At 46.4% G+C, this 15,360-nt stretch overlaps 1 protein-coding gene and 1 pseudogene across 1 annotated transcript in view; both read right to left on the reverse strand.

Moving 5' to 3' along the window:
* Positions 1-4,143: 4,143 nt before the first annotated feature.
* LOC101516319 (small nuclear ribonucleoprotein E-like) lies at positions 4,144-4,468 on the reverse strand (annotated as a pseudogene).
* A 1,572-nt stretch (positions 4,469-6,040) lies between these two features.
* The window catches only part of LOC131482426 (leucine-rich repeat-containing protein 37B-like), a 28,921-nt gene continuing 19,601 nt past the window's right edge, over positions 6,041-15,360 (reverse strand). The window contains exons 9-15 of the mRNA XM_058676461.1: positions 12,652-12,770; positions 9,710-11,445; positions 8,999-9,103; positions 7,631-7,680; positions 6,463-6,505; positions 6,250-6,383; positions 6,041-6,155 (exon numbers count right to left, since the gene is read on the reverse strand). Coding sequence (XP_058532444.1) covers positions 6,041-6,155; positions 6,250-6,383; positions 6,463-6,505; positions 7,631-7,680; positions 8,999-9,103; positions 9,710-11,445; positions 12,652-12,770 — 2,302 coding nt within the window. The remainder of the gene's footprint in view (positions 6,156-6,249; positions 6,384-6,462; positions 6,506-7,630; positions 7,681-8,998; positions 9,104-9,709; positions 11,446-12,651; positions 12,771-15,360) is intronic.

Genomic DNA, 15,360 nt, shown 5'->3' on the forward strand with positions numbered 1-15,360 from the left:
GTGAACTCCAGGCCTGACAGTCTACGTGACACCTGGCAGGTGGCTGGGAGACCTAGGTTAACCTAAATAAACCACCTTTATGTCTTAGCTCCGACTTCAGACTTGATGATTTTCTGGAGATTTCACAATCTGGTGCAACAACAGCCGGGGTGGTATTCCTCGGAGCTTCCTCGTAGACATGTGAGACACTCCTGGGTTCTGCCGGCTCAGCAGGGTCTGCCTGGCTGTGCCCCAGGGACATTAGTCTTCACTCCCAGCCTCTCCAGGGACTTCTGTGAAGAATTCCTAGTTCCCAGTGCTCCGGAGCTTCTTGTCCTGCCTTGCTCTTCCTTTCAATCCACACCCAGAAGTTGAGATGACCCCATGCCAGAATTTGACATTCATTGGCTCTGGTCTTTTTCTCTGAGATAGTCCTTCTCCTTGAACAGCTTCACATTAGTCCTGGTTTTTCTCTCATCTTCAGCTGGAGCAGTACATGGTGACACTCTTGGATGTCATCAGGAGGTGGACACTGGGTGTACTCTGATTGATTTGGGTGTGACAAGCTGTAGTAGCAGGGTTTAGAGTGAGCAGTGGCTTAGAGGGAAGAATGCTATGCTTCAGTGTGTTGATAGGAGTAATGGGTAGAATTAAGGTTGGGGCTGCTAGAGTGAGGGTTCACTCCTCCTGGCTTGGTTGGGATGGGTCATAGGATTGCAGAGGTGCACCTGGTTTAATGTGGAAAAGGGTTTAAAGAGGTTTTCTGGAGGGTGTTATCAGGGTCTTCCAACAAGCCTGGAGAGGAGAACTAAGGTGAGGAGGAAAAGGAGAAATTCCAGGGTATATTAAATTTTATTGTAAGGGTGAAATGGGCTTTCATCCTAATTGGTGGAGAGTGCTGGTGGATGAGTCAGTCCTGTTTCTCGTAGGCATAGGAGGTGATTAATTCCTAGGACTGGACTGATAAGAGGTGGAGTGGAAGGGAAAGAAGTGAGAGCTTTTCCGGGAATATTCCACTAGATTTGGACCAGTGTACCGGATAGCTGGTGGAGACTGTAATCAATGTTGTGCCTCACCGAAATGTTTCTCTGTTATAGTACAGAGTTGATGAATGCATTAGCTGTAAACAAGGCAGCCCAGGATGCCAGGTTTCTAGGTGTAAGTCGTAGCCGTCATACACACTTTGGCCTGTAAGGATACACTGGCCAAGAAAGGGCAGGAATGAGCCTTTGCAGTATGTTGACAATTCACCTGTTGTTTATGTTATTTCAAACAATGGTCATTGAGGAAAATGCAGTCCTTGTGTCTGAGGACTAGCGTATGACTAAAAGCAATCATGGAATGCTTTATCGTGTTAGGCATAACTTAAATTTCATAATGCTGAGATGTTGGAGGGACTGGGAGGTTAGTGATAATTTTAATTATTAGTATTTATTTGCATGTTTTGATGTTGGCTGTTTCTGTGCTTGAAATATAATGATCATCTTTCATGTGTGTTGTAATGGTTAAATTCCGCGTGATAACTATGACACATATCCTGATTTCAGTAAGTACTTTTTTTGTGATGTGCTTTTTGATGCTTTCTTCAAGAGCTACCAAGAGCTTAGGATGTTTTGTATCATGCTTTAGAAGATTGCTTTTAGGGCCAAGAGTATTTTTGATTTATTTACAGTGAGCCCTTGTGATGTTTAGTTATATAATTATGATTGATACTGAAGAATATCCTAAAACTTTAAATTTTAGATTTATTAATTTTTATTGGAAAGTCAGATTTACAGAAAGAAGGAGAGACAGAGAAGAAGGTCTTCCATCCGCTGGTTCACTCCCCAAGTGACCGCAACGGCCGGAGCTGAGCCGATTTGAAACTAGGAGCCAGGAGCTTCCCCCAGGGTCTCCCACATGGGTGCAGGGTCTCAAGGCTTTGGGCCGTCCCCCACTGCTTTCCCAGGCCACAAGCAGGGAGCTGGATGGGAAGTGGAGCAGCTGGGACACGAACCTGCTTTTGATCCATCTGAGGTGGGAGATTTGAGGCAGTCCCTGATCTGCCAGGGCGGGTGTGTGTGATCTGTACATGCCTTTGACAGCCTTGTCCTGATTACAGATTCTTTAATCTTTCTCCTCAAGAGATGGAGCGATTGACGTGTAACCCTGCTGAGTGGCAGAAGTTATCCCTGTGCTTCCGAGGCGGGGCTGCTCTGTGGCTGACCATTCACTGTCAGGGAGCCAGCTGTCACACCGTGAGGACACTCCACTGAAGAGCCTAACTGTCTGAGGCAAGCCGAATTGAGAGGCTCTGAGCTGCTATAATGATGCCTAGGTTATGGGTTTTGGCCCTGGGTTCCACATCGCCTCACCGCTGTAGTGCTTGCCATGCCTATGCACCCATAGGCTTCCCTGGACTCTGTGTCACATGAAGGGAATGTTAGCACCAAATTGTACATATGTAAATTAGGGTTTCTAGGAGAAGCTGTGTAACCAGAACAATGGAAGAGCAGACTGAGTCCCCTTAGTTTTCAGAGGAGCATTTAGGCCAGAGTATCTGTAGAAAGTGCCTGCCTTGAGATGCATTATGTTTAAAGGGATGGTGAGGCAGAACACCTGTAGGCCACCATCCATGCGTACTGGTTAATGGTGAAAATCATGTTGCTGGAAAGGGGAGCCCATTTTTCTGTTGTGCTCATGTAGCTGCCAGTCATGTGAAAGGGAAAATCCAGGCTTCGTGTTTGACACATTATCCCAGCTTCCTGCTTAGTGTGGGCTGCCTGGTTTATCTCTCCATCTCTCTTAGGCCGCCAGCACTGTTGTAAGACTGAAGCATGGTCGAGTGTTCTCTGCTTGTTTGGTCAAGTTCATGACCGGGCCTGTCGCCTGTTGCAGGATCATGAACCGTTTTCACTCCTTACACTTCGTGCTTCAGAGCAGCAGCCCACACACCCCAGTGTGTCTTTGCCCATGTGCTGTCTTCTCGGTAGAATGCTTTTGCTTCCTCCTGGCAAGTAAATCAACTGATTTCTTCCCCGTGTACTCTACACCTACATCCTTGGCCTCTACTTCTTCCTGTTCAGCTGAAAGCCCAGCCTCTGGTTGGCATACACCTGCTGTCATGTCAGCAGTCTCCTTGATAGGGGTTCAGGTGGTTGCAAGGGACTCTGCTGGTCACCTCTTTCCCCAGAATAAGTTCCTTTTGTCTCACACACACTGTCTCGGCCACTCAGCCTCTCCTCTAAAACACGACTTCTTTTCTGTGCCTGCCTTTTCATAACTGCCCGCTGCCTCATGCACTTTCTGTCTGACAGCTTTCTAAGAACCAATGAGTTTCATCCATGTCATGGCATTGGCCTTGGATAGACCTCGCCCTGTCATTTAGGCCTCAGACGAGAGCAGGTCTTATGAACTGCGGTTTGCCTCTCAGTACCTGGAGGCAGAGGCCGCCCTTGGTGGCCCTGTTGTGTGTCACCTGATCTTGGATTGCTCTCTTCCTTTCCAGCTTACTGCCAGGGCAAAGAAGGAAAAGATTATCCATAGACTGGCCAGGTTTTAGGCTAGGACACAAATCCTGTTCAACCAGAGCAAGCTGGTCAAGACAGACTTAAATTATTATTTTTTTTCATGATGCGGTTCCATAGGCACAGGGATTTCACCTTCTACGCTCCCTATGGCCCCTTGTCCCAAATGTTCTCTCCTGTATTATTATAGTATAGTCTGTCAGCAGCAGACCCAAGTCCTTCATTCTTTTTAAATGTATTGTGACGTAGTAGGCGTAGGCAATGGTAGAAAGCCCAGTGTGCTGTTGTAGAGATATATCTCACAGTCTCACTGAAAGTTCATTTTTAATCTGGAGTAGCATACTGCAGTGTACCCTTACTTCTCGGTATGCTAGTCTCCATTATACGCTTCCTCTAGATGAATATATGTATATACATGTTTGCCTGTATATCTGTTGGTCTTGTGTTTTGCGTGAAGGTTGCCTTATCCAGAGAGAACACAGGATGTTTGTTCTTTTGGGATTGGCTTATTTCATTGAACATAATGATCTCTCTTTTTTTAACAGTGTAAAATTTTTAATGAAAATCAAAACATTATGAACAAGTGTTTCAGAATCATATTCCCAATAAAAGGACACCTAATAAAAACACAGCATTGCCCTCTCCATAATTTCTCATTTCATTCATCATTTCTAGTTGGAGACACTTCTAGCAAAGTAATATTATCTCCTTTTAGCATGGTCCGACCCAGTTGTTTCCTTGACTTTTAGAATGAATCTCTGGTGCACCATCTAGTACGAGGTTCATGTATTCATCAAAGCCAACGATGCAGCCCTCTGTCCGCATTTTCACCTGCTCAGACAGCCACACCTGAATGTGAGACCTGTTTTGCAGGTGTCTGAAGATGAGGCTGATGGGCTGCACCTTCCACTTCTGTACTTTCTGGCCCAGGCCCCGGTACGCCATGATGGAATCTCACAAAGACCACACTGGACGCGCTCGGCCCCCGCCCAAGAGAGCATAATGGTCTCTTAATTGGGACTGTATTGTTGGAAATGGTAGAATTTCATTGTTTTTAATGGCTGAGTAGTATTCCACAGACTCAGTCTTGGGAGTTTTGGTTGAGAGATGGTAACCAAGCCCAGGAGAGAGGTCTTCGAAGAAATCAACCCTGCCAACGTATTGATTCTGGAGCACTAGGCTATTCCTTAGTTACTTTAATATGGGAACTTTAGCAAGATGATACAGGTAATATACTTTAAATAACAGAATGTTGCAATGTGTTTTTTTCAGATTATCAAATGATATGTAAATGCAAAGTAATGTTGACATTCACAAAATTATTATTAGAAATATGGTAGACTTTTTTATTATTGAGAATAATAATTACATGATTTGAAATAGTATTTACATAGAATTTCACATTGTGAGCCAGATTGTAAATACTATAAATATGTTAAAGTAGAAACCTGCTGGTACATGGAATTCCCACCTAGACTTTGGAAAGCTCACTAAGTAAAAGGGTCTCTATTTATGATTTCTTGTCAGTCCCCTGTTAACATCCAACATCTATTCAAATAAACCCACCTTTTTCCAGTGGTGGAATGTGGCCAGTGGGGGCCGTTTCTGTCCTGTGGTTGGTAGTGGGGCCCACATCCCCAGTACCGCGCCTGGCTCCAGCTGGAGCTCAGTGCAGAGGTGCAGCCATGGTGTCACCGGCAGTGTGATAATCTCTTCTGTTGCCTCGCGGGCAGGCAGCCCTGGTTGTACCTTTCTATGTCCCTGTGTCCTGAAGCAGGACCATGAGTGGCAGAAAGGCTTTGGAGTCTTATAAGCAGCGGGCTAAAACTCATCTTTGGGTGTGCAATCTTGGGCAGATCACCTACATATTTTGAGCCCTGTTTCTTTTTCTATCAAATAACAACAACAAAAAAGTATGCTTCCAATTATTTCCAATTATTTTGGGATAAATGATTTTGCAAGCATGTCAAATGCCTGTCCCAGAGCTTGGCACCAAGCAAGCTAATCATAAGTGGCAGTGGCTGCTGCTGCCCAGTAGTCTTATATTTCCGACTCGGGCTTGCTTGAGTGTTTTTCATTCCCAGTGAGCAACTTTGGGTAGTAACTTGGGCTGGTGCCCGGGGAACTCTGGCAGGAGACACATTGTGTGAGATTTTGTGAGGTTGGGAAGAAAGGCAGGACTCAGCCGCACAGGGTAGGGAGGTTTTGTGATCCAGAGAGGGTCCCCTCTGGGAGCAGGAGGCCAGGTCCTGTTCTGTTGCAGATGCCTGGTTCTCCGCGAACCAGGGGAGAGAGCACGGAGGAGGATGTGTGTTCAGATGCTCAGAGAATGACCCTCTGCAGGGAGTGAGCGGAGAGCTGCCCTTTGTCCAGAAGCCCTTGAGGAGGACTGCCTCCATCTGGGGCATCTCTTGCCTCTGACCCTTGTTATTTGCATGTAAATTTTTAAGCATATTTAAATATTTTATAATGTGGCTAGATTTGCTTATGAATATCTCACACACACACACGAGTATAAGGAAATAATTGTTTTATAAGTGATTATAATGCCAATATTAGAAAAAAAAGTTGGTGGTTCGCTCCTCCGGGACCTCGTTCTCCCCTTCGCCTTCACCTTCCGCCGCCGACTCGGTAGGGGGCGTCTTCTCAGCAGGAACCTCGCTGAACTCTCTGTGGAAAGAGAACCCAGGAAGGCCTTCAGCCTGGTCCCGCAGCCCACCTGCCTCCTCATTCCGGGAAGGGGGTTGGAAGTCCTGTCGTTTACCCAGCATCCGTATCGGAAAGCTCTTTGTTTTCAGTCTTCTCTGGGGGCTTAGAGTCCTTGGCTTTCTTGCGTCTGGCACCAAAAGACCTGAACAGACGCTTCATCGGGAGGAGCCACGTTAGCCGGAAGAAGCCCTAGAACAGAGAAAAGGAAATGTGAATTTTGCGTTTCCCTGCGTTCGCCAGCCACGCTCTGCATGCTCCACAAATTTACCTCATTCTTTGAGCGTGTCCTAGATGGTCGTTGCGAAAGGCCCCTGGAGGAAAAACGTACAAAGCAATTAGAGATTAGTGCCATTTTTCACTTCCCATGCTGTGCATCTCTGGTCTTACTAGGCCCAGGACTGTGAAAGTGATTCGCCTTGTGTGGGGCTTCCCAGAGCCCTGTGCGGGAAAGAGCCCTGTGCTGTCTCTGGTGGAGACTGTTCACCGTCGATCCAGCTCCTTTCCTAGGCAGGAGTCCGCGTGCAGGAAACAAACTGCACATCCACACTGGGCGGAAGGCACTTGACACCAAGCCTCACATGCATCGGTCACTGGGGAGTGGGAGAGTAGGGGAGGTTAAGGGACAGATATTGCTATTTTCATAGTTGTTTTAATCCCCATAGAGATTGAATCATATTAGGCAATGCTTGGGTCAAACCAAAGTGGTTTGGCTCATAGATTTTTCACATCTGTTGGTGATGGGAAACTGAGTTGTGAAACCAGTTTAAAGAACAAAGCTAGCACACAACCACAAGGTACTCTTTGAATAGGAACAGAACAGAGAAAGAGTCCCTTGTTTCTGGAACTACTTGCGTCTGCCAGGTGTGTGTGTAACACAGCCCAAGCTCGGAGTGGTCAAGGGAGAAGACCCCAACTGCTGAGGAGCACTGGGAGTGTGATAATGGGGCAAGATACTGTCCCTTTCTGGTTTTGTTTCCCCACTTATGGCGAGGCAGAGAGGCGAACTACTGTCTAAACGTTGTCTCCAGTTACAACCCTAAAAAGTGTAAAGAAAAGGAGAGAGGTGTGAAAACCGGTAAGATGAGAAAGTAATATTTCCTGCCACTTTAGGAATGACTTGCATGTTTTCCTGCTGCCCCCGTTGCCATGTTGCCTTCCTTAACCCTTTTCCAGAGCCTCTAAGAAGGCCTCTGGACTGGGCAGATACCCACTGGCCACAGGAACAGCGTAACCCAAGCCTCTCCCCAGCTCTTCTATCCCCGCAGAGTTGCTCATCCCATCTCAGTCCTGCTGGAGGTAGGCAGTCATGAGGACCAGCAGTCTCCTGCCGCTGGCAACTTCCTCAGTGTAAAAGAAGACTGTGTAACTATATGAGTGCTAAATACCCCCTCTAATTTCTAAGCCTGTAATTTAAAAATGATCAGACTGATACTTACGACGAAGATTTTTCTATATCTTCCTCTGCTGTCACTCTATGAGAGTAAATCTGTTTTGGAAAGACACACACAGTCATCATTATCCACCATAACCATGCTGTCTCCAACCTTTTACATTCATTTTTCTTTTTGAAAAATCTCACATGCCCAGAAAGATAATCTTTTCTTTGAGGGTAGGAATTCTATCTTGTTAATAGCTCTTATAATCTTACACAGTACTTGGCTTAGGGTCTTACAAACATTCGGGACTTAATACAGTCTGTTGACTGCTTTAGGTAATATTCAACTGCTAATTCTCAATAAGTCCTCTTAAAAGAGGAAAAGAAGATCAGAAACGCAAACACTGCTGCTTTATTAAAGCTGACAGCAAGAGCAGGGTACTTGTTAGATCGCTATTATTCATCGCTGTTGAGGCGGCGGAAGTGAGCGCACTAAGAAAAGGAAACGAGGAGGTAAAGCCATCACCAACTGCATGTGTGATGGGGGACGACTTGTAAATCCCAAGGTCATGGACTAACATTTTATTGGGAGTAATGTGTGTGAATTTGGGAAGGTGACTACATGCCACGACAAGAGATCAGCATATAACTCACAAGGGCTTGCTGTGTGCCACCGATGACTAAAGGGAAAATGGAGGAACGTCCTTTTGTAAAAACAACAAAAAGGCACAGGAGCCCAGGAGTAAACCTAACAGAACTGCACAATTTTTATCTGATAAGAACACTAAAGCTTGTGTGAAGGCCATAAGATGTCACATTTCTAGAATAGTGTAAGGGTGTCCGTTCTCTTCAAAGTAAGCTATAAATTCAGTGCAGCCTTATTCAGATTCTACAAAAGCCTTTTACCAAAGTGAACCGATTGCCATCTGGAAGGAAAAATACACAATAACGATGGAATGTTTGAAAAGGTCAGAGAGCCTCTGCCTGTAGTGCTGGCATCTCATATGGGCACTGATTTGCATTCTGGCCGCTCCATCTCCCTTCCAGCTCCTTGCTGTTGTGCGTGGGAGAGCAATGCAGGATGACCCAAGTCCTTGGACCCCCGTGCCCATGTGGGAAATCTGAAGAAGCTCCACACAGGCCTGGATCTGGCCATTGCAGCCATTTGGGGAGTAGAAGGAAGATCTGTTTCTGTTTCTCCCTCTGTTTCTCTCTCTCTCTCTCTCGGTAACTACTTTTGAAATAAAAATGTTTTTTCAAAAAAAACCTGGAACACACTTTTCAAGGAAAGAATAAAGCACATTTCCGGTAGATAAAGAGAAACTTTGAGAAGTAGCATGTGGGCAAGTGGCTTTGATGTTCAGGTTGAGGATTCTGAATCTATTATAAAGAAAAGATGTAGTCTGGAATCTAAATGATCTGTCCTTACCTCAATGAGACAGAAGATGATAACCAGTAGCATGACACTTGCCGTCACAGACACTGCCAGGATGAGTTTGCTGTGATACGCATGTGCTGGAGCTTCTTTTTTGAGCTGAAAAACAGCACAGTTTAAAATGACAGGGAGAAAATATGTTGACTGTGCCAAACCCCATTCTTCCAGGTCAGTGGCTTGAAAGGTTTTAAAAGAACATATCAAATCTGGGCCCGGCACCGTAGCGTAGCAGTTAAAGTCCTCACCTTGAATGCACCAGGATCCCATATGGGCACCAGTTCTAATCCCGGCAGCCCCGCTCCCATCCAGCTCCCTGCCTGTGGCCTGGGAAGGCAGTCAAGGACGGCCCAAAGTTTTGGGACCCTGCACACATGTGGGAGACCAGAAGAAGCTCCTGGCTCCTGGCTTCAGGTTGGCTCAGCTTCAGCCGTTGTGGCCACTTGGGGAGTGAACCATCGGACGGAAGATCTTCCTCTCTGTCTCTCCTCCTCTCTGTATATCTGCCTTTCCAATAAAAATAAATAAATCTTTTTAGAAAAAGAACATGTCATATCTAACATATTGCATAACAGTAATGTTATTCTTTTTCTTCTACAATCGATCATGTGTGTGAGGTCTGATTCCTTCTCTACAGCAGAGTTACCCTATCAAGCTGAGGCGTGCATGAGGAGCCCCTCCTAAATGATGGAGAAGTGCAGGCCTCACCTCGTCTGCCTTCTGCTCCTGCTGACCCAGGGCTTCCTCGCTCTCGTTGATGTACGTGTCCGTTCTCAGTTGGTCCACGTCCCACTGCTCGTTGGCCACCTTTTCTTCCTGCTGCTCGCTGAGGAGCTTCATCAGGATGCCCGTCATGGAGATGAGCTTGGCGCAGGACAGTCGCACACGGGGGTCAGCGCAGTCAAGTTTCAGAGTCCGGATAACTGTAGAGATGAGCTTTCTCACATCGCTGTTGGGAATGAGGGACTGTAGCTGCTGGTTTAGCTGAATTTCAAGCTGCTCCCCCTTGGATAACATCAAAGGGTAGGTGAGATCTTTGGGCGTGGTGGGGGCTCCAGTGTCCAGGTTGGGGTATTCCCAGTTTGTTTCATTGTCTTGTTCAGTAGTTGGAGTTACCTTGAACATGGTCCCAGCAGGATCTGCAATGAAGGGATGCTCAAGGATGGTGTTGCTGCGGAAGGTTTCTTCAGGCCCCGTAGTGTTTTCTCCTAACACGTTGCCTTCGAAAGCATTTCCTACAAGATGGTTTTCTTCACCAGTGTTTTCTATAGAAGGTTCTGGGAAAGGATTTCCCTGGGAACTCAGGTCCCCTGGAGATGAGGATTCCTCCCGTGAAGGGGAGTTGATGAGGCTCCTCAATGCAGGGAACGGAGGCCTCTTGGCAGACCTCAGCCTGTGGAAGGGATTTTTTCTCCTGGACTTGTGGCTCGGTTTGGCATTGGGAGTCCTGAGGACCGGATGTGAGCGAGTTTTATGAACGCGCCGGGCATGTGAGATTGGTTTTCCAAGCTCGTTTTTTGTTCTGGCGTTGGCATCTTCTAAAACAAAAATGGTGTCAGTTAAGACTTTTTCTTTCTTTTTGGCCTCAGAGAGAGATTCGTCAGAGCGGGTAGAGGACCTGCTGATGATATATTTTTTGAGGAGAGGGGAGACTTTCAGCTTGTGCTCCTTTGTGAGCAAGGGCTCCCTGTGGAAGCCGTTTCCCTCCAGCTGCCGAGGCTTCTGCAGTGGAGGAAGCTCCTGCAGCGCGCGGGGGTCTGCTCCTCGCAGCCTGCCTTCTGCCAGGCTCTCCACAGACCCCTGTGTGCTCTGCCTCCTGCTGAGGCCCTGCTTCTGCCTCTGCTGCCGGCGCCTTTTCCTCAAGCCCTTTGGCCCCTGGATAATTGTTTTCACTCTTTGCATCCTTTGCTCTCCGCCTGGAATGGCCTCCAGGCTGCTCTCCTCTGATGGAGCAGTTTTGGATTCCCTTAGGAAAATTTGACGCTCAAATTTGGGACCTAACAGGGTAGACTGCATTAGCTTGGCAGTTTTTTTATCCTTTTTAGCCTGATTTGTTTTTTGTTGCATTTTTTCGAGAAAATAGAGCCTTTTCCGTTTGTTTTTGTAAGGAAAGGGCTTCCTGATGTGGGTTTTCACAAAGCTGAGGGACTTGTCTCCATCTTGCACATTTGAAGAAAGCAGCTTAATGAGTGGTAATAATGTTGATTCTACATTTTGTAGATTTTCCTCCAAGAAGTAAGGCAGAACGTAATTGAGTGCGCCAAGACCGTCTCTTTCATTAGTAAAGTCTTGCAGTTCGTTCATGGAGCCTTGAAGGTCCATGCTAATTTTTCCTGATAACAGATTTTCTGGCTCAATAATCAGTTCCTTGCTAGTGTTGGTCTTCCGGGCCTGCAGTATCTTCATGAATGTTCCCTTTGGATTTCCAATAGATGCTTCTTCAACTGTCAAAAGAAGAGACTGCTTTTTGATAACTGAAGCTGTATGTATGCCAGTCTATAGTCTTATTTCCTGGAGTTAGGAGCCAAAGGTAATATTTGGGTATCATTTACCCTTTAAAGGGAAAAATGAACCCAAACTTAAGCCTATAAAATGACAACCCACTCCCCTTCACCATCCCCCCAAAAGGAGAAAAAGCAAATTTTCAAAGCATGACAGTCACAAAATCTGTAGTGTAGAAGACAGTAGCTATGTTCTGGATTATTTCATTGCTTTCCAATAGCCAAAGCTCAATACTCGGAGGAAGCTGAAGCCAGAAGATACAGCTGGCCCTTCTGTGGGTCTTCCCCTGCCTCATAACCATGCTGCCCACTGTCCTGCCTCCTGCTTCCTCTAGCAGCCCTCCAGTGGCCTATGTTCTTGTGGCCATCGCAGGTGTCCGCGACCGTAGATGTCCACAAGAGAGGCGTGAGCACTGAAGTGACAAACCAGGGCCCCACTCCCCATCTCGGTGTGGATTTTTCCCACCAATGTGAACGTAGATCCAGAATACTCCTTCTGCAGGGAGCAGTATAACTGATGGAAAAACTGTCCTGGAGGGTGTACAGAGATAGAGACCTGCAGCCAAGCTGTCTAGAGAAGAAAGCAGTCACAAAGCCAGTGGTAGTTCCCCAAGAGGCAGGAAACCACCAAAGGCACGTGAGTGTTCTGTCGCTAGTAAAGCGCGAGACTCGGAGTGGATTCCCAGTTGAACAGTTTATGAATGGAAAAGCCTTTCAACTCCATCGGAAGAACCAGGCAGCCATTTCTGATTATGCAACCAGAAACTCTCAGGCTGTGGACAAAGCAGCATCACTCGTACTCTTATATAACTGTGAAAACAAGCAGTAAAACCGGGTGATAGAGATGTGTCCTGGAAGACAGTGGGTGCTTGAGGCCCAGCATCCACCAACCCAGCAACACACAAATGAGTTATTGTCTTTCTCTTCCACTTCTTTTTCAGGTCCTTTATGCATATGCAAGTTACTTATTTAATTATACAGCAGTGACTCGGAGCCTGACTTTCAGCAAGGGAGTAGTCTAGAAATACAGGGAGTTTAAATCTGAACGAGTGAATAAAAATGATTACATTATTATAAACACTGATTCTCAATTTAAAGATAAGACATTTAAAATTAAAAAGAAATTATCACCAGGTAGTTGAAACTCACGACAATGTGTAGTATTTGCCAGACATTCGCTGTCACAGTGCAGCTTGACTGTCTTGCACACCACCTCGATATTGTTTTTAAATTGGCAGAGGCAGCAGGCCAAACGGCTAGGCAAGATCCTAGAAACGGAAACACAGAGAATGATGTTAGTTCTAAAGGGGTGACTTGAGAGTAGGTCAAAGAGGCAAGCCTCTTTGATGAAGGAGTTGTTGAGGTATGTGGGCAGGAGTGCGATGGGCAGGTGCTGCTCTGAAATGGTGCAAGGAAGGAAGGAGGGGGAGTGCCCTACAGCAGGGTTTGCAGGGCAGTGGGTGTGGTGTGTATTTGGTGTCACTGATTTGTTGGTTAATTTACGAGTATCCCCTTTGGAAGTCTCATTTTGGCTTGGGAGTGCACAGGAGGACCTCCCCCAAGCTCTGGGGTCCTTTCCCTTTCTTAATCCATGTTTGGAGTGTTCCATCTTAGGAACTACTCTGGTCCTGTAGTAACTGTTGGCAAAAACGTGGAGAAAAAGCATTGCTCATCCTTGTTGGAGTGAGTGAAAGTGCTTTGGCGAGAGCAGCTGTTTGGCCCACAATGAAGATGCTGTTTGGGTCACCGGTATCCCATGCTGGAGTGCCCGGCTCCATTTCCGATTTCCACTTCCTGCCAGCGAGTGCCCTGAGATGGGGAAGGGGTTGCTCAGTAAGTACCCAAAATGTAATGGCTGTATGTGCCAGGAGGGTGCTGGTTCTAATCCTGGCGGCCCCGCTTCCCATCCAGCTCCCTGCCTGTGGCCTGGGAAGGCAGTCAAGGACGGCCCAAAGCTTTGGGACCCTGCACCCATGTGGGAGACCAGAAGAAGCTCCTGGCTCTTGGCTTCAGGTTGGCTCAGCTTCAGCTGTTGTGGCCACTTGGGGAGTGAATCATCGGACGGAAGATCTTCCTCTCTGACTCTCCTCTTCTCTGTATATCTGCCTTTCCAATAAAAATAAATAAATCTTAAAACTGTAGCCAGAGCTGTTAAAAATAACCAAGTTTAGGAGGTGGATTTTTAAAAAAAGATTTTATTATATTGCAAAGTCAGATTTGCAATGGCCAATGCTGCACTGATCTGAAACCAGGAGCCAGAAACTCTTTCAGGTCTCCCTTTGGTGCAGGGTCCCAAGACTTTTGGCCATCCTCAATTGCTTTCCCAGGATACAAGCAGGGAGCTGGATAGAAAGTGGAGCCGCCAGGATTAGAATCGGTGCCCATATGGGATCCCAGCACTTTCAAGGTGAGGATTTTTGCTGCTAGGCCACGGCACCGGGCCCGTGGTGGATGTTTTGATGTCCCCATTGCTTGTGATATATATATGTGTGTATGTGTGTGTGTGTTATATTGCACATTATTTGCTGTGTCAACCAAACCTTCTGGATTAACATCTCTGTTAATCTGATTAAACATCTCTGGGACTAGGCTAAGAGGAAATGAAGGAAGGAAAGGAGGGAAAGAGAGAAGGAAGGAGCAAGAGAAGAAAGGAAGGAAGGACAGTTAACAGTTGAGTTCATGTGAAGTGTGAGCAGCTTGGGATGTCTACAGCCCATACTGATGTGCCTGTGTTTCTATTGCATTGTATTTTTGTGCTATTCTTTATTCTTTTTGATGGTTTTGAATTTAAAGAAATGATTTATTATTTGTTGTTGTATTTTTCACTTCCCAAATGTCCATATCACTCTGTGTGGTCCGGGATGAGTCCAGGAGCCAGCAGTGTTGTCAGGGTCTCCCACAGTGGATGGTGGTCCTGGTTGAGGCCAGGAGGCCAGCAGTGTTGTCAGGGTCTCCCACAATGGATGGTGATCCTGGTTGAGGCCAGGTGCCAGCAGTGTTGTCAGGGTCTCCCACAATGGATGGTGGTCCTGGTTGAGGCCAGGAGCCAGCAGTATTGTCAGAGTCTCCCACAATGGATTGTGATCCTGGTTGAGGCCGAGTGCCAGCGGTATTGTCAGGGTCTCCCTCAATGGATGGTGATCCTGGTTGAGGCCAGGAGCCAGCAGTTTTGTCAGGGTCTCTCCATGGGTGGTGGTCTGGATTGAGGCCGGTAGCCAGCAGTTTTGTCAGGGTCTCTCCATTGGTGGCAAAGGGTTCAGGCATCTGGGCCATTTCCCATTGCCTTCCTGCTTGCTGTGTGGAATATACTTCCATTTGGTTTTGTAAATGTAACCACCAGGGAAAGTTTTTTTTTTTTTTAAGTGGCTAAGGTTTTTAAAACTTTTATTTAAAACTCAGAATGACAGAAGAGAGAGAAAGAGGGGGAAGAGATATACTAATTATTTTTAAAGGTAATATTTATTATAATATTATTGTGCCCTAGAGTGCTACAGGGCCTAGAATTGAGCCCAGAGCTCCATTCCGGTTTCTGAGCTGGTTGGCAGAGGTTCCAGGGCAGGGAACTGGATATGAGACAGAGCAGCTGAGACTCGGACTGGAACTCCACCATCGGGTGTCAGTATCACAAGCAGCTTAACCTGCCACGTCAAATCACCAACCACCATGAGGGAGTGTTTTTAGCAGGAACACTGTGTCTTACATGGGGAGTATTCTAGTTGTACTATTTACTAAAGTGGATGAACTGGGGATGATATAAATAGTGATAAACTTGAAATCATTATTTTTAAAAGAAATACCTGTGTATCTTTTGGGCTTATCCTTACTGGAGAATAATTGTGCATTGAAGACCATTGCAGA

This window comes from Ochotona princeps, chromosome 17 (genome assembly GCF_030435755.1).
Source record: "Ochotona princeps isolate mOchPri1 chromosome 17, mOchPri1.hap1, whole genome shotgun sequence".
In the NCBI taxonomy this organism is placed as follows: domain Eukaryota; kingdom Metazoa; phylum Chordata; class Mammalia; order Lagomorpha; family Ochotonidae; genus Ochotona; species Ochotona princeps.